Genomic DNA, 19,617 nt, shown 5'->3' with positions numbered 1-19,617 from the left:
TCTGTGAATGCTCCCTTCCTAGTGCTAGTTGGCCAGTCAGATGACTACCAGGAGGATAACATTAGGCTGTGGCTTTTCTTCACCAGGCTAGGTTTGCTCCTCAAGGGCTCCATCCTGCACCACAGACTTAACCAGGAGCAGGCATGGGTTAGGAGACAGGCTCTCAGATGGCTAGGTATGAACAGCAGAACCAGAGGGCCTGTCATCCCACCCCCTAACACCCAGAGCGAGGCAGCCGAACCAAGTGACAAATATCGCAGTGTTTGCAAAGCACGATGATGGCGCACAGCCCCCGAGCTGGCTCCCGCCGTGTTTGTATTGGCAGATCGAACTCCCAGCCACGTCCTGCACTCACTTCTGTTGTTTTTTTTCTCCCACATAAACACCTTCTGCCAAAGCCCTTGGCACATCTTTGCTTCCTGGTGGCTTCTGCGAATGAATTTTGCTTCAATTCCATGTTTGGGGATTTTTCTCTTTTTTTGTGTGGTTTTTTTTTTCATATAGGAGAAAAAACAAACTTTGCACAAACTTTGTCAGCTGCAGAAGACATTTTAGACCCCTCGTGGTCGGTCTCACTCCATTGCCATATGTAACACATGGGTTATTTAGTTTGTCCTCATGCAGCCAGGGAGACTTACCTGGGGAGCTGTAAATACCCAGTTAGCAACTCTTCCCACATTTTTTCTTTCTCCCCTTCTCTTGCCTGGTTTCAATCTCAGTGGATCAATGACCTGACATCCAGGTCCCCAAATGGCTTCTAAGTGCAAACAGGGTATAGAGTAGGTGCAGTTTTCAGGCTGCTCAGACGTCTTCCAGCTGCAGTCACTGCACCATAGCATCTGTGCTGCTTCAGCCTGCTAGTTTTCCATGCATCTAGGGCAGTGGTTTTCAGACTTTTTTCAGGTTGAAAACATTTCAAATGGAGGTGTGGACCCCTCTGAATTGTAAGTGCAGGTATTCACATATCTTGGATTCATCTTTTGCAGACCCCTTACACATAGTCTGTGGACCCTCTGGGGTTGAAAACCACTCTTCTGTGGTATAATGGTCACTGTGCCAGGAGTCTGGCAGCAGACTCCCACAACACCCCTACTGTACAGCATGTGCAGACTATTAGGAACATGGGAAATCTTCTTAATTAATCCCTCTCCCCGTGACACTAGCACAGACTCCTAATTAGTAACAGTCGTCTGGGGAATGAATGACAGTCATAAGGCATTCCTGGATGAGAGAGGGCTGTTAAGTAATTCTCACCTGAGAGTCGCTGGAGAAGCCCAAGCTGTCTCCATGATTCTGGAGACTCCGGTCTAACTGTATCTACTGGCAGTGAAACCATCACTCGGCACCTGCTTTCCAGCATACATCCTTCTGGGTTCAGCCGTCAGAAGCTTCATCAGGGAAGGCACATATTGCACCGAGCAAGAGAGACACCGGCTTATATGCTACATTGAAATTATGGATGGAAAGTGCTGCAAGAACTCAATGGAACTGCAACCAGTGCAGAATATCAGGCCTTGGCGTTTATGCATAAATAGGCATTTCACCATTTTTTATTGCATTTCAAAAAGGATGAACGAGATCCAACAGCTTATAAATAAGAAACATCATTTGCTTTGAGTAGTGGCAGGCACCAAAATTGCTCAACCCGACCATGTGTGGAGTCAGACTCCTGGCCAAAACTTGATGTAATGACCGACTTTCAGCAGGCTTCCAGATGTTCTCAAAGCCTGAGTGGACAACACAATTAACACGCCGGGCTATTACATGGCCCTGGCACCCAGATTCTGAGCATCTCACAATCTTTAATGCGTTCAGCCTCACAAAACCCCCGTGAGGAAAGGACATGCTAGAGATACCAGGCTCAGATAGCTTAAGAGACTTGCCCAGATCAGACTGTGGCAAAGAGAGGATTTGGACACTGTGTTTCTAGTTTCATGATAACACTGATAGCACTAGTCCTTCCTCCCCCTCCCTTGGATAGACCATATCCAGCTCCATACCAAGGAGCTGCCATCTGACACCCCAACCTTGCTATTAGACCAGTTGTGAACATTCAAACTCAATATGTCTGTATGTGCAATTAATCCAAAGCAATAAATTTTAGTGAGTTTATTACTCTTGGAGGTTGCATTTGCATGTGCACCTGGGATGGCAGTACATTGAGTTGGGGCAGATCAGCCCCAGCTGGCAGGGGGCTGGGGGATCAACCTGCTAGCCCTGGGCTGCCCACACCCTGGCTCAACGTGCTGCAGAGGGGCTGGCTGGGGTATGTGGGTGCTCCAGTGCGAGGCTAGCTGGTAGGCAGCCCTGCACTGAAGCACCCTCTGCCCCAGCCAGCCCGGTCAGTGCCTACACACATGTTGCTGCACATGCAAAAACTCCAGAGAAGGGTAGTACTTGTATTAGCACTATGTGATGCTGAGTTTATTAGTTTACTGCAGCCTAATAGGACTGAACGTGTAGATGCTGAGACGTTTACTGCAGAACGAATGAGGCAGCTCTGCAGTAAACATCTCATGATGATGTGCCCCATGCCACGTTTAGGAATCAGCTCCATGTCTGGAATAAGAAAACCATTTGTGTGGAGCTAAGATAAAGTGCGGTGGACTCCTCTCAGGAACTGGACACAAGAACATAAAACAAGCAGCTCAAGCCTCCAGGACTGAGTGGAGACGAGAGTCAGAATGACCTAACCCCACGCTGCAGCAGCCTGCTTGCTAGACACACTTGGACAGAGCGAACGCAAAAGCTCCCAGAGGGCACTGGAAACCGGCCCAATGAACACGCTCCCAGCTGGAGTGTTAATGGCAGGGCTCACCTCATCCAGAAGTCTAGCTGTTCCTACAAATGCTCCTCTCCCTGTCTCCAAAGCCACAGGAGCTGCCCCATGCTGTAGGGATGTGCTCTGAATCCACACTCCCACGTAAAGTCTAAACATCTTCAAGCACTTGAGACAGCAAGGAAAACTGGAGGTGAATGGCGTGCACACCAGGGCAGTGCTGCGTCTGCTCAAGTCTGCAAGGCCTGAAACAACAGCTCCAAACTGGACTGTGTCTTACCGTCTCGTTGGGGTGTCAGCAATGTATTCCACATTATGCACCTCTCAGTGACATCATTAAGCACTGCATTAATGGCCATTACTTCTGCATCCAGCTCAGGCACTGATCTCCCAAACCCAAACTGCCTCTCTCAGCTGCCTAGCAGCCTAAACACCTGGCCTGGCTCCAGCGTCCTGCTGCCAACTCTTCTAGACAGGCAAGTCCAATAAAAACCGCCCCTCTGCAGTCCTCCGACTATGCACAGTGGGGCCAGCCCCGAAGAAATGGAATCAAGTATCCAGTTCCTGGGGGAGGGGACGCTGCTCAGAGCATACGTATTTCTAGATTTAATTCAGTAGGAATCTTAGTTTTCAGGACAGTCTGGCTTTGACACTGGAGCCCCTCTCTGCAGCCCTAACATGCAGTACAGGGACCTTGCCACATGGTTTAGCTCATGTTTCCTATGGAGCACACTAGACCTTGCTTACCGATCCACACATTGTGACTATGCACAAACCCCCACAAACAGAAAACAGATGGTCAAACCCTAAACAGTAAGCCAGTTAATAGTAAACCCAAATATCAGTGTTTTCTCCCTGGTCCCACCCTGCCTTACTCATGGGCTTCTCAGCAGAGCGCACCTCACCCAACAGCTATAGATAAGGTTGCTGTACAGGACTGGTTAGCGTGATGACGCCTGGCTGCTAGAAATGAGCTGGTATTTGGGAAGATGCCCCTCTGCCGGCACATGGAACAGAGCTTGCTTCAGGGCTGACACTGCCTCTTAAGGACGCACAGGAAAAAAAAGTGATTCCTTGGTCCCTACCCTTCTGGGGTGTCACAAATTCAAACTCACAGGCCAGCCATTCTCAGCAAATCCCTGCCTGCTGACAGACCCACAAGGTTTGCACGCTGTTGGTCTTGGTTTCAGCAGTTTCCGAGAAAGGCTGCCTGATGCTCCAGCTCATGTTAGGTAGCCACCCACACGACTGTTGGATTTGCATTATTCTTCTGGACAAAGAAGAGGAGACGAGATGCTAAAAGTGAAGGGATATGAGTGTGGTGGGGGGGAGGTGTGTGTAAGGGGTGTCCCTCCATTGTGAGACCTAAATCTCATTCCCATGATTCAGGGGCTGTCTCACATTGTGCTTCAAAAGGTGTCAGAACACACCAGGCGCTGACTAAAATAGGTACCAGACATCTCTGCTCATCGTCTCGTAGCCTGTTTCAGTGCTTAACATAGCAACAAAGGTCTCATGCCACATCCCTGTGGCTCAACTGTACAATGTTATTCCCTTCTCTGCTCCAGGTAGGAATCCAGTTCAACCACAGACCTGCCACAGCTCCTTTATATTCACGCATAGATCCCAATATGGTTTGGCGGAGATTTGGATGCAAACTCCAGCCTCGGGTGATTTCTTGCAGACTCTTGGCATATCTCTGGATGTCCAGGGATGACAGACCCTTGCACCATCTCTCTGGACTGTGTGTGCCCTGGAGTTCCTCCACATGCTTAGAAACCCCATGAAACATTCTGCAAACAACGGAGAAACAGAGACAACGATAAGGAAAGCAGCCAAGTGTGAAAGGACCCGGCTCTACCCATCCCAGATTCAAGCAGTGATAAATTCATTCCTGTACATGAATGACCATCTTGCTTCACTCATTTACTTCCAGCTTTTGATAACAGAGGTTGGCTAACTCTCGTCTCTCCTGTTTCCATATTCGGGGTTTGTTGGCATATAGCTTGGGCCACATTCGCAGTTACGATGCAGCTATGTAAAGGGGCCTTGCACCGGGTCATCTCCTGACATCTGTAATCCTTTACATAAGAATGAGCTCTTGCAGAAATGCAAATCCAACACAAAATCTTTACTTGGTCTCTTAGGACTGGATTCACCTTCTCTGCACATGGTTCAGTCAAAGCCCTGCCTCACAGAAACATCTGGTGCTTCGCCTTACATGGTACTTTATGAAATACAGGGACTTTGGCATATAGTTTCACTTAAGAGAAAGCTGGACTGGAATCAAAAGAGAAGCACATAGCAGCCCCAGATGCCAATGTGGAAGAAGTTCATGGCCATAACAGGCAGAACCAAACTCACAGCTTGGATCACCCCCAGCTCTGGTGAAGTTTCCTGCCACGTTTTGACATCCAGCTCAGCCCCTTGCCTATCTAACCCATGTCCCTCTTCCCTTGTTGAGGAAGCAGCATCCCATCCACTCCAACTGAACGGATTCAGCTGGTCCAGTCAGGACCGCAGGCCTCTTTTCTCGAGCATGTGAGCACGCTCTCGATTGAACATGGGGCAGCAGTGAAGTTCACTGCCAGTATTTCAGGGTAGGTTCAGATCTATATGGCGAGGCAAACTTTTGCTGAATTTAACCAAATGGTTTCTGAAAAGAAAGTTTTGGGGAATTAAGAAATCCAGAAATGTATGATTGGATGCTGAATTCAAAGCCTGGAGACAGGCCAGGAAACATTGCTACTAGGGCACAAAAGCTGCTCCAAAGATGGAATTTAAACAAAAAATGGACCCATACCATCGCCTTCAAGCCCAGAAGCAGACACCCAACCTGGGCCTGTCTTTTCTCCCTGACATATCTCTAACCCCGGTGTATGGGTAGCTGTGGTTACTCTGACAACAGGTCAACAGAGCTGTTTCCATCACCAGTTACTGCACAGTGTCACATTATACTTCACAATGAGATTTTGAGTCCGGTTTCATTCCCTCACCTTGTCTCGTAACCCCGCTCACGCTGAGATGAGCAGCCCCAGACAGTCTTCGTGGAGCCCAGGACAGCTCCCCGGCAGAAGGGGGAATCTAGACTACGACAGCACCAGGACATTTAATCTACAGGAACCAGGTGTTAGTTGGTCACAGAGGGCATGTTACATATCTCTAGATGGCCAGGTATGACACAGACTCAACACCCCCCCACATTCAGTTGCTATAACTTCTAAGGCCATTTAAACATGCTTTGCAATGACCCATTCATCATGTGCAACAATGAGGTGTTTCTTGCATCCTCGTTTTGCCATTGTCTTGCCAGAAGAATAAGAGCAGTGGAAGGATCAGCTGTATGAATCCAGAGCATCTGCTGAGACTTGTGAAATGATTCATTTCTCTAGCTACTTCAAAAAATTAAGCCTTATGCCTGGCACAGTGGTAAGTGCTGGGTCTGAGATGTCTCAGGTTGCATGAAACTAGGAGGGAGGGAATGGAGCACAGGCTACACTATCAAGTCCCGTACAAGTGCCTGAGCGTCACGGCTGCAAACCAGCCAGCAGAGAAACTCTCTCACTAAACCACCATTGCAGTGGAAACAATGATCAACTCCGAACCACAGCAGCAGTCTCAGAAGCAGCTGTGAGAAAGCAAGGATGGCTCAGCAAGTGACATACAACTTCCTTAGGGGGAGGTCCGTTTAAACCATACAAAAATGGGATGTGGATTGTGTTTTCTGTTGCAAACACATAGAAAAACATCAGGTCTGGAGCTCAGGAAATTTGTATGTCCAACAGAAAAAGCAACCAAAACTCTGAAAGAACAGGGCGTTGGATGCAAAGCGAGACAGATGCGTTGAGTTTGACTGTTTAAAAAAAGTTGTGTCCCTAGAAGAAAAGGAAGGAGAGAGCAGAAGGAAGATCTGAAACTAGGATGCTCTTTCGTGCCCATTATCACTGCATAACTCTGATTTCTATTTCCTGCATCATCCACATCCAAGGGTTTCCAGTCTCCTTAGTAACCATATATTTCATTTTCTACCCAGGTCGACTCCTTGCTTCTCCCCACCCGGTCACTGCACAGCTCGTAGATCTCGTTGGTCACAAAGCCACTCTCAGTACTGGCCAATGTCACAAAGCCGCTCTCAGAAGTGTTCACAGCCACGTTCTCATAATCCCCAGAGAGGTTGTCCAGCATATTGTCTCCAGGCGAATGGAAGGAGGAAATCTTAGTGTCAGGCCTGGTTCCAGCCAGATCTGCTTCTGATTGTTTCTTAATTACATTGTAAATCTCCAGATTGGGACTGTTTGGCCTTTGGGGAGAGAGCCAGACATCCTGCTCCTTTGGACTTGCATCTACTCGGTCTTGTCTCCTTAGTGAAGGAGGAGGGACGTCGGGGGGAAAGAAAAAAAAAAGACAGTTCCTTATCTGTTCTTCTAAGGGACAGGTCACAGAACAGTATTGCACATCTCTAACAATATGCTGAATGGTGGCATGTCAGGATCATTACCACCATCAGCCTGGAGTCAAGGACACATCATTTCTTATTTGCAGCTGCAACAAAGGCATTACTGGTCTGATAATTTCCCTATCATACTTTGCTCATATGACTTACTCATTCTGACCTCACGTGAGTGGGACAAGAGAGAAGTGGGACTGTGAGGTACCAGGTTTCAGCTCCAACACGATGGGATCCTGCTCTGGATCTACATCTCTACGAGCACCAGGAAGGAGGATACCGATGGCATGAGCTCATCGGGTGCCCATGGGTATTGCAGCAACTGGGTGCTGGCCAAGGTGCTGAAGTATCTGAGCATGTGACTACCCACTCGAACAATCCCCCCCGATTCTCTAGTTGGTCTGAAATGGGGCGCCAGGTGCTGACCAGTCAAACAATGTTAGGACAGTTTAAGAGCATCTCCATGTACCTTCACACAATTTGTTAAGATCCATGAATGCGAGGAGCTGGGGAAATCAACTACCGGCCACTCCTGTTTCCTTTTCCTACTCTTTTGCTCATCCATTTAATCTGCCCTTATATTTGAATGCCGCCACCCCCGCAACAGCCTTGCCCAGTTTCCTCCTGAAAACTCCCTGATGCAGCAGTTGGTCCACAGAACAAACAGTGCTTTAACTGTATTCTCTGTTCCTGTCTTTTCAGCTCGACTCCGAAAAGAAATGGGACTCTGAGGCCCATTCACTCCTTCGTTTCTGTTGATGTGGGTACTAATTTCAGTGTGGGTCATGCCATCTCACCTGGCCAGTAGGAATAGGGCATTTTTACATGGCCCAGTAAACAGTTTCATTCACTAACACTTTGGCCCGTGTTTGAATTAGTGACCTACAATTCCCTGCTCTTCAACAAAGAATAGCCTGGCATCGCCTGCAAGTGGACCAGGGTAGGAGGCAGAGTTTAAATACATTTTCAGTAAAAGATATAGCATTACACACATTAACAGTAAGTAGCAACACAAGAAGCCTTTAGCTGTTTTCATCTCATTCAGTAACACTGCTGGGAAAACAGTGGATGTTGTTCTGGGAGTCTCATGTGCACCTTCTTCATAACATTTTAATTTGAGTACAGTCCTCATCTTGATTTAAAGACTGAGCAGTGATAAGGGTAGAGTGACTCTGTGCAGTTGTGTGGGGAAAGCAAAGAGAAGATACAGGAAAATAAAATGCTATAGGTACAATCTGGACAAATGATATTTGGTAATTCTAGGGAGAAACTCCCAAACTATCATTTTATGTACATGTTTGTGCGATGCCAGAAATACTGCATGGTTATAATCTGAAAAAAACTAACAGATTTACTATATCAGCACTGCAACATGCAAAGCCCATACTGCTTTTGTAAGCGTTATTCAGACAAGCTGCACATTTCTGAACTCTCCTGCTTGCACTGATTGGGCTTGCTTGTAAAGTCTACAGCTAACTGCAACAAGGTTTCTTGGGCCAAACAAGACACAAAAAGGTTCATTTTTTGCTCAACAATATCACTTGCCTCTTTGAGAAAAGCCAAAAACAGAAGATGGCTGTAACGACCATCAGGAGGAGGAGCAGAGGGATGCTGGGGATTAAGATATAGGCAAGACTCAAAACAGGTTCTGGAGGGAAAAATATGAAATTACAACTTTTATCCAGGTTGCAATGCATTTTGCATGCACAGAGTATTACAGAGACATCAACAGGTGTCTAAGGCAGTGCTGCTTAATGTTAGAAAAAATTTCCCAGTCCTACTCAGAGCTATCAGCAGCTATCCCCCCATCTCACAGTGACAGTTCACCTACAGAACGATCTCCCAACTCAAGCATAGCAAGTCAGACCAAACTGAGCTACATGAATATGAGCTATATTAATTACTGTATGTTATTATATTAACTATACTACAGTATTAATTATTATATATTAAATAACCACAACAACTGTTTAGGTTTGGAGCTGTAAAGATGCCAAACAAAATTTTCTATCATGGGTGTCTAGATTCAAACTTCTACATTCATGTTTAGATACCCGAATACGCAGCTCAACATTCAAGGTCAGTGGAAGCTGCAGCCATGTCTACAGGGAGAAGGTATGACTAGCCATTGAACGTGCTGCCTACCTTTGGCTTCTTTAAGTGTTACATTAGCCTCCTCCCTGATCGTTTTTTCTGGCGATGTTGGTTTCAGGGATCCTATGACAACATCTTGGATAAAAGACCTTGGTTAATATTGTATATATTTATTAAGTACTGGAGGATATATTAATCTCCCAGCTGGGAATACAGGAACCTCATTTTTCCTTTTTGCATGTATACTGGAACATAGGAATTGCCTGACTGGGTCAGAATCATGTCTAATCTCCAAATATATTTAGTACAAGTTATGTCAGCAGTACTGAAGAAGGATAACTTGTCTTCCAGCAGGATGTGAGAGATAACAGGAAGGGGAAAGGGCAGTATTTAAGCCAAACTGTAAATGCCCTAATTTGTTAGACATATTCCCAGAGTTGGACAACTGGGTGTCATTTCACTCAATCTAATCTTGTGAAGGTAATGATGGATTTAAGGCATGAGACCTGGTGTCTTCTGAAAGGTCTAAGCATCCATCAGAAGCAATTTCAGAGTGGGAAGTATTGTTAAATGACCAAGTAACAAATTTCCTTCTGCCTCTACTCAGCAATAGGCAGGCTAATGTTTGAACTTTCGATACATCCAACTTCAGTCCTCTTCTCCCCTCACGCAGCAAAAGGGATGAAGTCAGTCCACTAGCACCAAATTGATGCCTTTGACCTTTCAAATGCAAATTACTAATTTAAAGGTCATACTTGCAGGTCCAAACTACTTTGTACAGCTTTGGCATTGATTTGTCTGGCAGCCACAACCACCAGTTTAGGTTTGAAGCTATGAAGACGCCAGACAAAGTTTTCAGTCATGAGTGTCTAGATTCAGACTTCTACGTTTATGGTTAGATACCTGAATAATCAGCTCAACATTCAAGGTTAGTGGAAGCTGCAGGCATGTCTACAGGGAGAGGGTACGACTAGCCATTGAACGTGCTGCCTACCTTTTACATGAGTCTCCTCTTTGATCGGTTCTTCTGGGGACGTTGGTTTCAGAGACCCTAAGACAACACAAGGTAAAAGACCACGGTTAATATTGTATATATTCATTAAGTACTGGAGAAACTCAAGAAGTTGTCATGAAGAAAGGAGAACAAAGGATTCAGACACTGCCATCTGCAAACAGGATGTTTTAATCTTTTCTTCTTTGGATGCGAGCTCCACAGCACGGCGATGGGCTCCAAATCCAGCACCAACACCATGTCAAGCCAGGCTGCTGCCTATCGGGTTTAGGAGCCAACCAGAAGGAAACGCTAAAAGGAGGAAACCCTCTTTGTGCAGTGGCTTTTCAGTCTCTCGAGATCTATGCATTTAGGAATGGAAGTGAATATTTTTACCAATTCCCTGCCCCAAACACAAGCATCTGGGACTTACCCACATGAGAGTCCTCTTCCGGGGCACTTGTAGGCTTGTCTAAAGAAAAAACAATACACGTTTACATGCTTGACTAGAATCACCCAGTCTACTAAATCCAGTGAGAGAACCTTGTGTTGGCCTTTGTAAAGGCGTGCTCTGCCCTCAGGCCACAGTTCATAGATTCATAGATGTTTGGGTCAGAAGGGATCTCAGTAGATCATCAAGTCTGACCCCCTGCCCTGGGCAGGAAAGAGTGCTGGGGTTAGATGATCCCAGCCAGGTGTATGTCTAGCCTCCTGTTAAAGACCCCCAAGGTAGTGGAGAGCACCACCTCCCTTGGGAGTCCATAAACAACTCTGAACATTTACAAAGTCCTTGGAAAAACTCTTGGAGTCTCTAAGTCTGTCCATTCTCACAAGGCCACTAACTAAGGCAGTATTGAGACCCTCCTGTTTAAAGGACTTTATTCATGTAAATGCATTTGTCTCCCTGTACTGAGGAGATAAGCTGGGACAATGTCATCTGGTCAGAATATGCCCTCCCTTGGGAACAAGACTACAGTCATTTTTACACAACGCGGGGTAGCTCCTTACCAAGAGGATATTTGCAAATGAAGTTATTCTTCACGTTGCATCTGTCATCGTTCCACTGAAACATATAAGGACCTCCGACACCAGGTGGGGCAGAGGGCTGGTGATACATCACAACGCAGATTTCGCTCCCACAGGAGGGCTCATCTTCATACCAGTTCCTAGGAAAACCAACCAAACATTGTGTCAGATAGGACGCGGCTTCCTACAAACCTGGAACATAGCATAGGACCCTAAGCATCAGTGATAGCATAACTACAGCTGTATACGGCTTGACATGCATGCTCTCATCCGCTGGAGTCATGCTAATGCTAATAATAAAGAACGGTGTGTTGTTTCACACCAAATTTGCAGGTTCAATCCCCGGTTGGACCAGATGATCTCGAGGTCCTTTCCAGCTGGGAAAGGACATTTTCACAGGACGGGAACTCCGAAGCAGAGCTGGTTAACAAAATGACTTTTTGCTGTCAAGAGAGTGTTTGAATACCACTTAGAGATCTCAGAGCTGGAAGAGAAAGGGAGGTCAAAGGACATAAGGGAGTTAGGTACTAAAGCCCAGGGGAATCCGATGTGGGCTGAGAATCTCACTCCCTTACTCACAGTAAAACCAACGTAAACTCAAGGTTTACTGCAATTTTAGGGCAAAAACAGCTGAGGCCAGAGATCATAAATCTTCATTGCCTACACAATTTTAATTTCCGTTTTCCAAGGAAGTGAAGAAGCTGATGCAGAATCTCTTTTCCTCTGGCTAGAAATGCACGAAAATGAAAAACCCGTCTTGAGAGTGAGGCTTTTTCCAGCAATAAGAAAATACTGCAGCTGGAAAAAGGACAGCGCTTTCCAAATGGAGCACTGGCAGCCTTCCTTTGTTATTTAGCACCTCCATTATGTACCAATTACTGTGCCGGCATTTTAGCGCTTACACTGTTAGAAGAGTAAAACTTTTAAGTTTATATAGCCGGACTTTGGCAAAACGCTCATTCAAGAGTTCAGTATCCAAGAGCTCCTAAGAGACATTAGGCAAGTCTTGTAGCCACAAGACTTATGCTCGCTGGCCTCAATCTTTTTTGTCTTAAAAATATACAGAATCGGTCAGAGTTTACCTCTGTCTCACTCGCTGCGAGTAAGGGAGAAAGGAGCTGGCACATGTGGAAACCTGGCCCCTAAAACAGAAACAATTCCAGATCTGTCAGATTATTTCACAAGGGAAACTACTGGACAGATGTCAAACCAAAAGGCTTGCATTCATTATAAGGCATTCTTTCCAATTCTGGTTTCCAGCATATGCAACTTTGCTCATTGTATTACAGGTTTCTCGATGGAAAAAAACAAACGTGAACCTACGTGAATCCCAGTGTTCTAATACAAACGGTGATTTTATAGAGGAAATACTAGTTAATTGAGAAAAAAAAAAAGTGTCGACCTACCACGTTGGGCCACATCCCCTGGAAATAAGTTGGCACAGCCCAGGTCCTGCAACTGAAGTCAACTGAGCATTGCCCATTCGTAACTGCAGGGGGTCTAGCCCCAAATTGCCACCATCTACTTGCAGGGATTCGGACCAGAAAGGGTACAGGAGAACGACCCCTGAGACAGGGTCTCTTTGGAGCCCAGGACAGAAGCTGCACAGAAGCCGCAGCCACAGATCCGGCCCATCTCTTGACCTGCAGTTCACAGGGGGAGCCGTAGAGGCCGGTTCTCACATCTGGCTTTGCTGCGACCTAAAGGGTGAGCATTTTCTCCAACGATTCGCCTCACCTTGATCTCAATATGCACATGCACCACGCTCCTCTCCGCTTGCTGGAAGATACCAACATCTGCTTTTCCTCCACTCTCTCAACAAACTCATCTTAAGAAGTCGAGAAAAAAAGAGCAGGCCTTTTCCCTTACTGTGGCTTATCGATCTTGCAATAATCGACAAGATATTTTAATGCACACAGAAGAACGCCGATTAAGACTTTGCCGTATATACCCAGTTAAGTGATGCCATAAAATATTTAATTACCGTTGGGCTATTTAATGAAGTAGATGATTCGATCACTATAAAAGCTGCAAAACTTGCCAGATAATGAAGGGAATAGTTCCCATGCGTTCACCTTTTTTTTTTTTAAGTAACTTTAATTAGCAGTTCTGCAGTAACTGCCTCTTTGGCAAAACTTTCTTGAACCAGCAAATTCACTGCAGTATTGGCCTCCTGTTGCTCAGGCTTTCAGGGATCTGGCAGCATTTGGAGTATAAATTATTCTCTCTCTATACCCAGAAAACACAAACTGCTGATGGGTTCATTCTTACTGATCTCCTAGAAAGCTGGGCCTTACAGGCAGGCCTGGCTTTTAAGGCTAAACACATTCTGGTTCGATAAGAACTAAACAGTGTGTGGAAGCTAGGAATGTATCAGGATCGTGTTCTGTAGCACAGTATTACAAGGGCATAATTACAGAAATATTCATGGACCCCCTTGCTTCAAGGCAAAAAATCCTACCAAGCCCTGTAAGGATCTCCATTTCCTCTGTATTTCTTAAGCCTTGTCCACTTGCTTCAAGGCAAAACACATATCAAGCCCTGTAAGGATTTCCATGAACTCTGTATTTCTCAAGCCCTGTTTTCTCTTGCTGTAATCAGAGGGTGTGACCCGCCGTGCGGGGGAGCAAAGGGGTCCTGCCACTTAGGATCAAACACCACTTTGTACATGCTTTGGATAGGACCTTGGCATGCTCCAGATCTTGGATAAGACAACACAGCACAGCCCCTAGCGCACACCTTGGGTGTGTTTATTGGTGCGCTAAGGCAGCGACATGGCCTCATCCTGGATTTGGTGTGTTGTGCTTCTCTGTAGCACTCTGGGGCTCAACACAGAAGCAGCGTACAGAAGACTACTACCATTACCGAAATCCGGACAAGCTGCCATCAGACCATGCGTACAGGTCCTGACAGTCTGTGCTGTTATCCACGTCTTCCCCTTTCCTCCTCAGGCCTATCCAAAAGTCTCCATCCGAAGCCAAGAGCCCCTCAATAAATTTTTCAATCAGTCTCTGCTCCGCTTCTGATTCAATGCTGACGAGGTGCCCGCCGTCCCTTCTGCAGGCCTGATGAGCTTCGGCAAAGCTGATCCTCCGCGAGGCGTCATGGAAGTACACTATCTTGTAGCAGGGGCGTTGAGTTCCACCCCGGCAAACTGTCTGTCCTGCAGAGAGGAAAATAAGCTAGTTACAGAGACGCTGGGCATTAGCACAGAGAGCAAGCAGGTACCATCCCTTCTCACGCCGGGTGACGTTTGCACACTGCAGCAGTTTGTATAAAAATCTCTCGGTCCCCCTCCTTATACATAAATGAGGCACAACTGGGCATTTTCAGACTTTGCTTACTGCACACCCTAGTCTAGACCGGTCTGCACAGTGCTGCTTTCTCTGATGCGGGACTCCCCTGCTTCACCAGGTGCTCTCTGCAATACAAGACCTTTTGCACTTCCCTACACAGAGGGAATGCCTGGCCAGTGAGCAAATGTGACCCAAAATCTGTTTACAAAAAGAGAGAGATGCTCCATTATGTGCCATTTGATAGGAATTTAACTGGTTAAAAACTCACCAAGAGAGTTGCAGGCCCAGGAATAATAATTATTTACCCCCTGGGAAGTGCAGAATAAGTTTGGGGAGCTGGACACACACGCATGCAGTCTGACATGGTAAGACTGTTGCAGACTGCGGTGCCGTTCACTTCTGAGGAAGTAAACAGTGACTGTTTTCAGATGGCCACAAGCCAACGTCTTGCTCATGCATGGAGCAGCGAGGCTTATTTTGATTGTAAAAGAAGGAAAGTGCAGATCAAAGCGAGCAGACATGCTTAGGCTATAAATGGTGTCCTCGAACTTTTTATAACCAAACACTCCAACATATTCAAACAGTGGAAACAAATTTTGTTTTACAGAACAAATATTTCTTCTCGAGCATGTGATGTACACAACCTGGTAAGCTAGGGGGAAAACATTTAGCAGTCGCAGAAGAAAAAGCAGCAATGGCAGTGTAAATAGAAATGCATCAAGGATGGGTTGCTCTTAACTTCTGCATCATAATCCAATGTTTCTAAAAAAAAAAGCCTGCCTGCCTTTTTCCGACCCTGCACCCTTCAGCTGGGCCACTAATATAATGAGAACTGAAATGCTTTCTGCATTGGAGATTTAAATCCAGTAAAGAGCGGGATGTTTGAAACTGTAGCGACAGCTAACACGTCCCAAAGCAGTTACGCGGGTGGGTGCTATAAAACTTCATTTAAAGTGCATCTCTACACAGACTGCATTTTCGACGGACAGTTTCCCAGGCATGCAGCATTGGTGGAAAAGACAAGATACTCTACCTCCTCTGAGGAACAGGTCCGCTGCTGTCAGGCAAGCAACAGGGGAAATACAGATAGCAAATCGTTATCAATCTGCAGGAACTGTATAGGAATAGCATCAATGCCTAATTACCGAGCTATTCCCACAAACTGGCAGAACATCCGCGTCTGCGCGGCCAAACTCGCCATTGCTTTTAGCTAAGAAAGAAATCGAATGCAGCCGATCACTTCCCAGATGCCCCTACAAGTTAGCTGTCCAAATAGTGACTTTGCTGTGTGGCGAGTTATCGATTAGGCAACGGAGAGTTGCTCCATACCCAATTTTTGTCAATACGAAACAACAGTCCTTTGCTTGGGTCTCCCCCCAGCTTTAATCCCTGCCTCCTCACCACCTGCGAAGTGCCGGATCCAAAACTTCAAGGAGCTTCGGGTAAGGCTCAGAGTCGGCAGGCCACGGAGCCGCCCCAGCCCGACAGAGAACTGCCCGCAAGGTCCGGCTGCCCCGAGGCCAGAGGGGAGCCGGCCAGTTGAAGGGGGGGCCAGAAAGTACGTGTCGCCCATCTCTGGAGCTCGCTGCTCCCAACCCTGGCCGAGTCCGGAAAGGGCTCGGGGCACAGGCACCGCCACCGCCACCGCCACCGCGGCACGCTCCATGCAGGCTGCCCCTTGCACTCCCCTTGCACACCCGGCTGCCGAGGGAACAAGCCCCGGGTCCCTGCATGTCGCTCAGCGTTAGACGGCCGTGACCCCGCTGCAAGACCCGGCTCCGAGCCCACCGACGGGGTCTTGCTCAAACCCCGTTTCCCACTTGTTTTTAAGTTGGGCAAAATCAAAGGGATCCGCTTCGTCTCCAGGGGCTGCGGCCGGGCAGACTCACCGCTCAGCAGCCTGGGCCCGCCGGCCCGGCCGCAGCCCAGCAGCGCGGCGCACAGCGCGGCCGCCGCCACCAGCCGCCCCGGCCCCATGGCCTCGCGCCGCGCCGAGCACTGCCACTGCCACTGCCACTGCCGCCGCCCGCCCGCCCGAGCCGCGAGCGCCCGCCCGCCCGCACACCGCCCCGGGGAGGAGCGCCCCGCCCCCGGCCCCGCCCCCTCCGGCACCTGCTCGCCGCCGCGGCCTGCTCCTGCCCGCAGCCGGCGCCTTTTACCTCACGACGCGCGCCGGGGCCGTGAGGCGACCCTCCTCGGCACCCCGACCCCCGCCTGGGAACAAGGGGGCGGTCGCTCCCGTCACCGCCGTTACACAGCTGGAGCAAGCGTGCGGGTTTTCTTATTAGACCCGCTCAGGAACCGGAGCAGTGCTTACTAGCTCAGCCGGAGCAGCGAAATGGTGGAAACAACGGTTTATTGCATCAAAGACATGGAGCAGTGATGCCGTCTCTTTCTATTAGACCAACTCAATAGTTGGAGCAGGGGGGTGAGCCCTTTTTATCAGGCCAAGTAAATAGCTGCAAAAATTGGCCTTTGCAAGCTTTCAAGTCACGCTTCGTGATTCCCAAACAGCGGCGAGCCCCGTCCGGCGCCGCGTGACAGCAAAAAGCGGGCTTCCTACAGCCGGCCTGGCACTCCCCTCGTTTCCGGGGACAAACGCTGCAGCACAGAGGGGAAACGGCGTGCCTGGGCTCACCTGGCGGAGCAGCCAGTGCGGGCTACCTGAATCACAGCCCCACGCTGTGCCCTCTGAGCTACATCACAAAGAAGGAAGCTTATAAGAAGTGGAAACTCGGACAAATAACTGGGGAAGAATATAAGAGCATTCCAGCTATTTAGTCGGTCTAAAAGAAGATCTACCCAAAGAACCTTGTCTGCCTGTGGCCTTAGACCACCACCGCTACAACCAGCAGCCCTTCAAAGGGAACCAGCCTAAGGGGGTTGCCGGAGCTCTGCTCCCTTCTTGACCCAGAAAAGAAGGGGGTGACTTTGTTAAAAGACAAAAGGAGCTGATTTTAACAAAGACTGGAAGTAGAAAGCAGGCTCTGTAGGCTCCTTTGTGTGAAGTCAGACAGAGAAGCTTTTTCCAAATCGAAGCATTTAATTAAGGAAAAAAAAAATCTTTACAAAACATGAAAGCTTCAGGCTTGGACTCACCAGGTGTCAGGAAATGCAGAAGCCAGGGTCCCAGCTGTGTGAACACTACTGCTCACAGGCTGTATAATTGTATGGACATCAAATGTATGCCATAAAACGATACAAGATACAAAATGCAGCAGAGTGAACGTGCTCTGAAAAACCTCCACTTGTGCATTTCCTGCCTCTTGCTGAATGAACCCAAATCCAGCAAACACCTAAGCACATGTGGTGCAACTTCGCTCACATGAGCCATTTTATAGATTTTACGGGCTTGTGTTTTCCCCAGGACTGGGGTCTCTACAGTATGTTAGAACAGTTTTGAAGGGCAGGGGGTCCTGCATTTAATTGAATGATTCTTTCTGAAAAATCCCATAAATCCCTTGAACTTTCAAGATCCTTTAAAAACCCTTAAAGCAAGAAGTGTCATTGAAACGGCATAAGCCTCTAACCACCTCATACCTTTTAACCGGTATAATTTTTTTTCAATGACTCTGAGCGTATGAAAAAGCAGAGCATTTAAATTGTCACGACCTGGGCTCTGACCCCGAAATCAGGCAAGCCAGCCAAAGCCTTGCTTCTCTGGGGCTCCCTTAGTGCATGTGCTCTTTGAAACACATTTTGACACACCCAAGGCAATCCTGTTGCAGATGATTTTTGTGAGCAACAAAGTCACTGAAATAATTATAGCATTTCAAGAAACCAAAGACAAGCTTTCACTTCATTGGAAGATGTTGGATATTTTCACATTAGGGGTAAAATAAGCTCTAGCAAGCTATTTCTCTAGAGTCTCTGTAGTAGTTTCTTGGAAGTTGCTCTGTAAGGGCTCCAAGAGGGAAAGTTAAAAATATCCCTGTCTCCATTGCGTGAAGTGTCAGCATTTTCAAGACATTTTTCCTTAAATTATTCAAGTGAATGTATACTGTACTGCTCACTCCGAGCCCCTCCCAAACCAGATCCGAGACTCACGATTGCACTGCAGTAGCAGAAATTATCATTAAAATTCTGCTGAATTGGACACAAAAATGGCAACAGGTGCTGCAGCACTCATCAGTTTTTGGAGCTATGAAGAAGTATGTGTATATAAATGTCTCATGTCATGCCCACCTTATAACAGATGTTGTGGGGGGAGGGTGGGGGTTAAACATATTGTTATCCAAACTTCCCTAGCAACTTAATTCTTATGAGTGCATTCATTATCTGTGTGCTCCTCCTCTTTACCTAGCATCTGTTTAAATAAGATATTATGTAGCATAGCTGAAGCTTTTGGTTCCTTTAGGTTTGGAGTGAATTCAGGGCTGACAGACATTGTCAGATTTATTTAATTAAAAAAAAAAAAAAAAATCCATCAGGCTTCAGTAGACAAGGGATCCATGGAAGCTGACTAGCAAGGCTCACAGGACTGAAAAACCCTTGGATAAGTCATTAATTGCATGCCCTAGCAATAGTCACAGAACACTGCAGACTCGCATAGCCAGGGCTTTTTCAGCTCTTTGGAGTCATGTTTCTCTGTTGTGTGTATCTATCATGTTCAGTTTGCATCTGTTCTGTTCAGGTTTTTCTACCAAGCCCGGCTCTGTGGCATGCAAGCCTCATCCTCTTTTTTATTTCTAATGTTCGCACTTCCATACAGGACGTTTCATGACCAGAAACTGTCAGGGCTTAGCTCAGCGCTGATGCAGATAGATTGGTGCTTCCTAACTCAACCTTCAGATTCGCTTCCTGCAACTGCTGGGTTTCTCTCCTCCTTTCCTGTTCAGGTACTGGGCAAATTAAAGCTGAGAATTAATATTTTCAAGCCAAAAGATGCTTGACATTTGATAGTAGCAACTGCTGGATAAAGCTGTGCTGGAAATAAGGTGGTACATATTTTCTGCACCAGACTGTGTCCTCAGAGCAATGCACA

The 19,617-nt window shown here is 47.1% G+C and overlaps 1 protein-coding gene across 5 annotated transcripts; it reads right to left on the bottom strand.

Annotated features, from left to right (window-relative positions):
- Nucleotides 1-1,520: 1,520 nt before the first annotated feature.
- Nucleotides 1,521-16,654, bottom strand: LAYN (layilin). 5 transcript variants are annotated; one of them, XR_016439154.1, is made up of 10 exons: nucleotides 16,523-16,634; nucleotides 15,667-15,690; nucleotides 14,203-14,500; nucleotides 11,320-11,477; nucleotides 10,745-10,783; nucleotides 10,315-10,371; nucleotides 9,372-9,455; nucleotides 8,772-8,874; nucleotides 5,776-7,139; nucleotides 4,434-4,572 (listed from the first exon to the last, which is right to left on the bottom strand). XR_016439154.1 is itself a non-coding variant. In XM_090027415.1 (9 exons), the coding sequence occupies exons 1-9, from the start codon at nucleotides 16,608-16,610 to the stop codon at nucleotides 4,293-4,295; spliced, it is 1,131 nt and encodes a 376-aa protein (XP_089883541.1). In that variant the 5' UTR covers nucleotides 16,611-16,634; the 3' UTR covers nucleotides 1,521-4,292. The 5 variants fall into 5 exon arrangements, 2 of the variants coding, with proteins under 2 accessions (XP_089883541.1, XP_089883540.1); XM_090027415.1 differs by lacking the exon at nucleotides 5,776-7,139 and having other exon boundaries at nucleotides 1,521-4,572; XR_016439155.1 differs by lacking the exon at nucleotides 15,667-15,690 and having other exon boundaries at nucleotides 16,523-16,654.
- Between the last annotated feature and the right edge of the window lie 2,963 nt (nucleotides 16,655-19,617).

The sequence above is a fragment of the Crocodylus siamensis genome, chromosome 14 (assembly GCF_052110815.1).
Source record: "Crocodylus siamensis isolate JL-2025a chromosome 14, ASM5211081v1, whole genome shotgun sequence".
Lineage (NCBI taxonomy): Eukaryota > Metazoa > Chordata > Crocodylia > Crocodylidae > Crocodylus > Crocodylus siamensis.
The sequence above is the reverse complement of the archived record's forward strand: the minus strand, read 5'-3'. Positions and strand labels throughout refer to the sequence as shown.

Coding starts and splice junctions, on each gene's coding strand:
- LAYN (XM_090027414.1), bottom strand. CDS start 16,610: ATGGGGCCGGGGCGGCTGGTGGCGGCGGCCGCGCTGTGCGCCGCGCTG. Junction 15,691..16,522: donor CGGGCCCAGGCTGCTGAGCG/GTGAGTCTGCCC, acceptor CTTGCCTGACAG/CAGCGGACCTGTTCCTCAGA. Junction 10,372..10,744: donor GGAAGAGGACTCTCATGTGG/GTAAGTCCCAGA, acceptor GTGTTGTCTTAG/GGTCTCTGAAACCAACGTCC.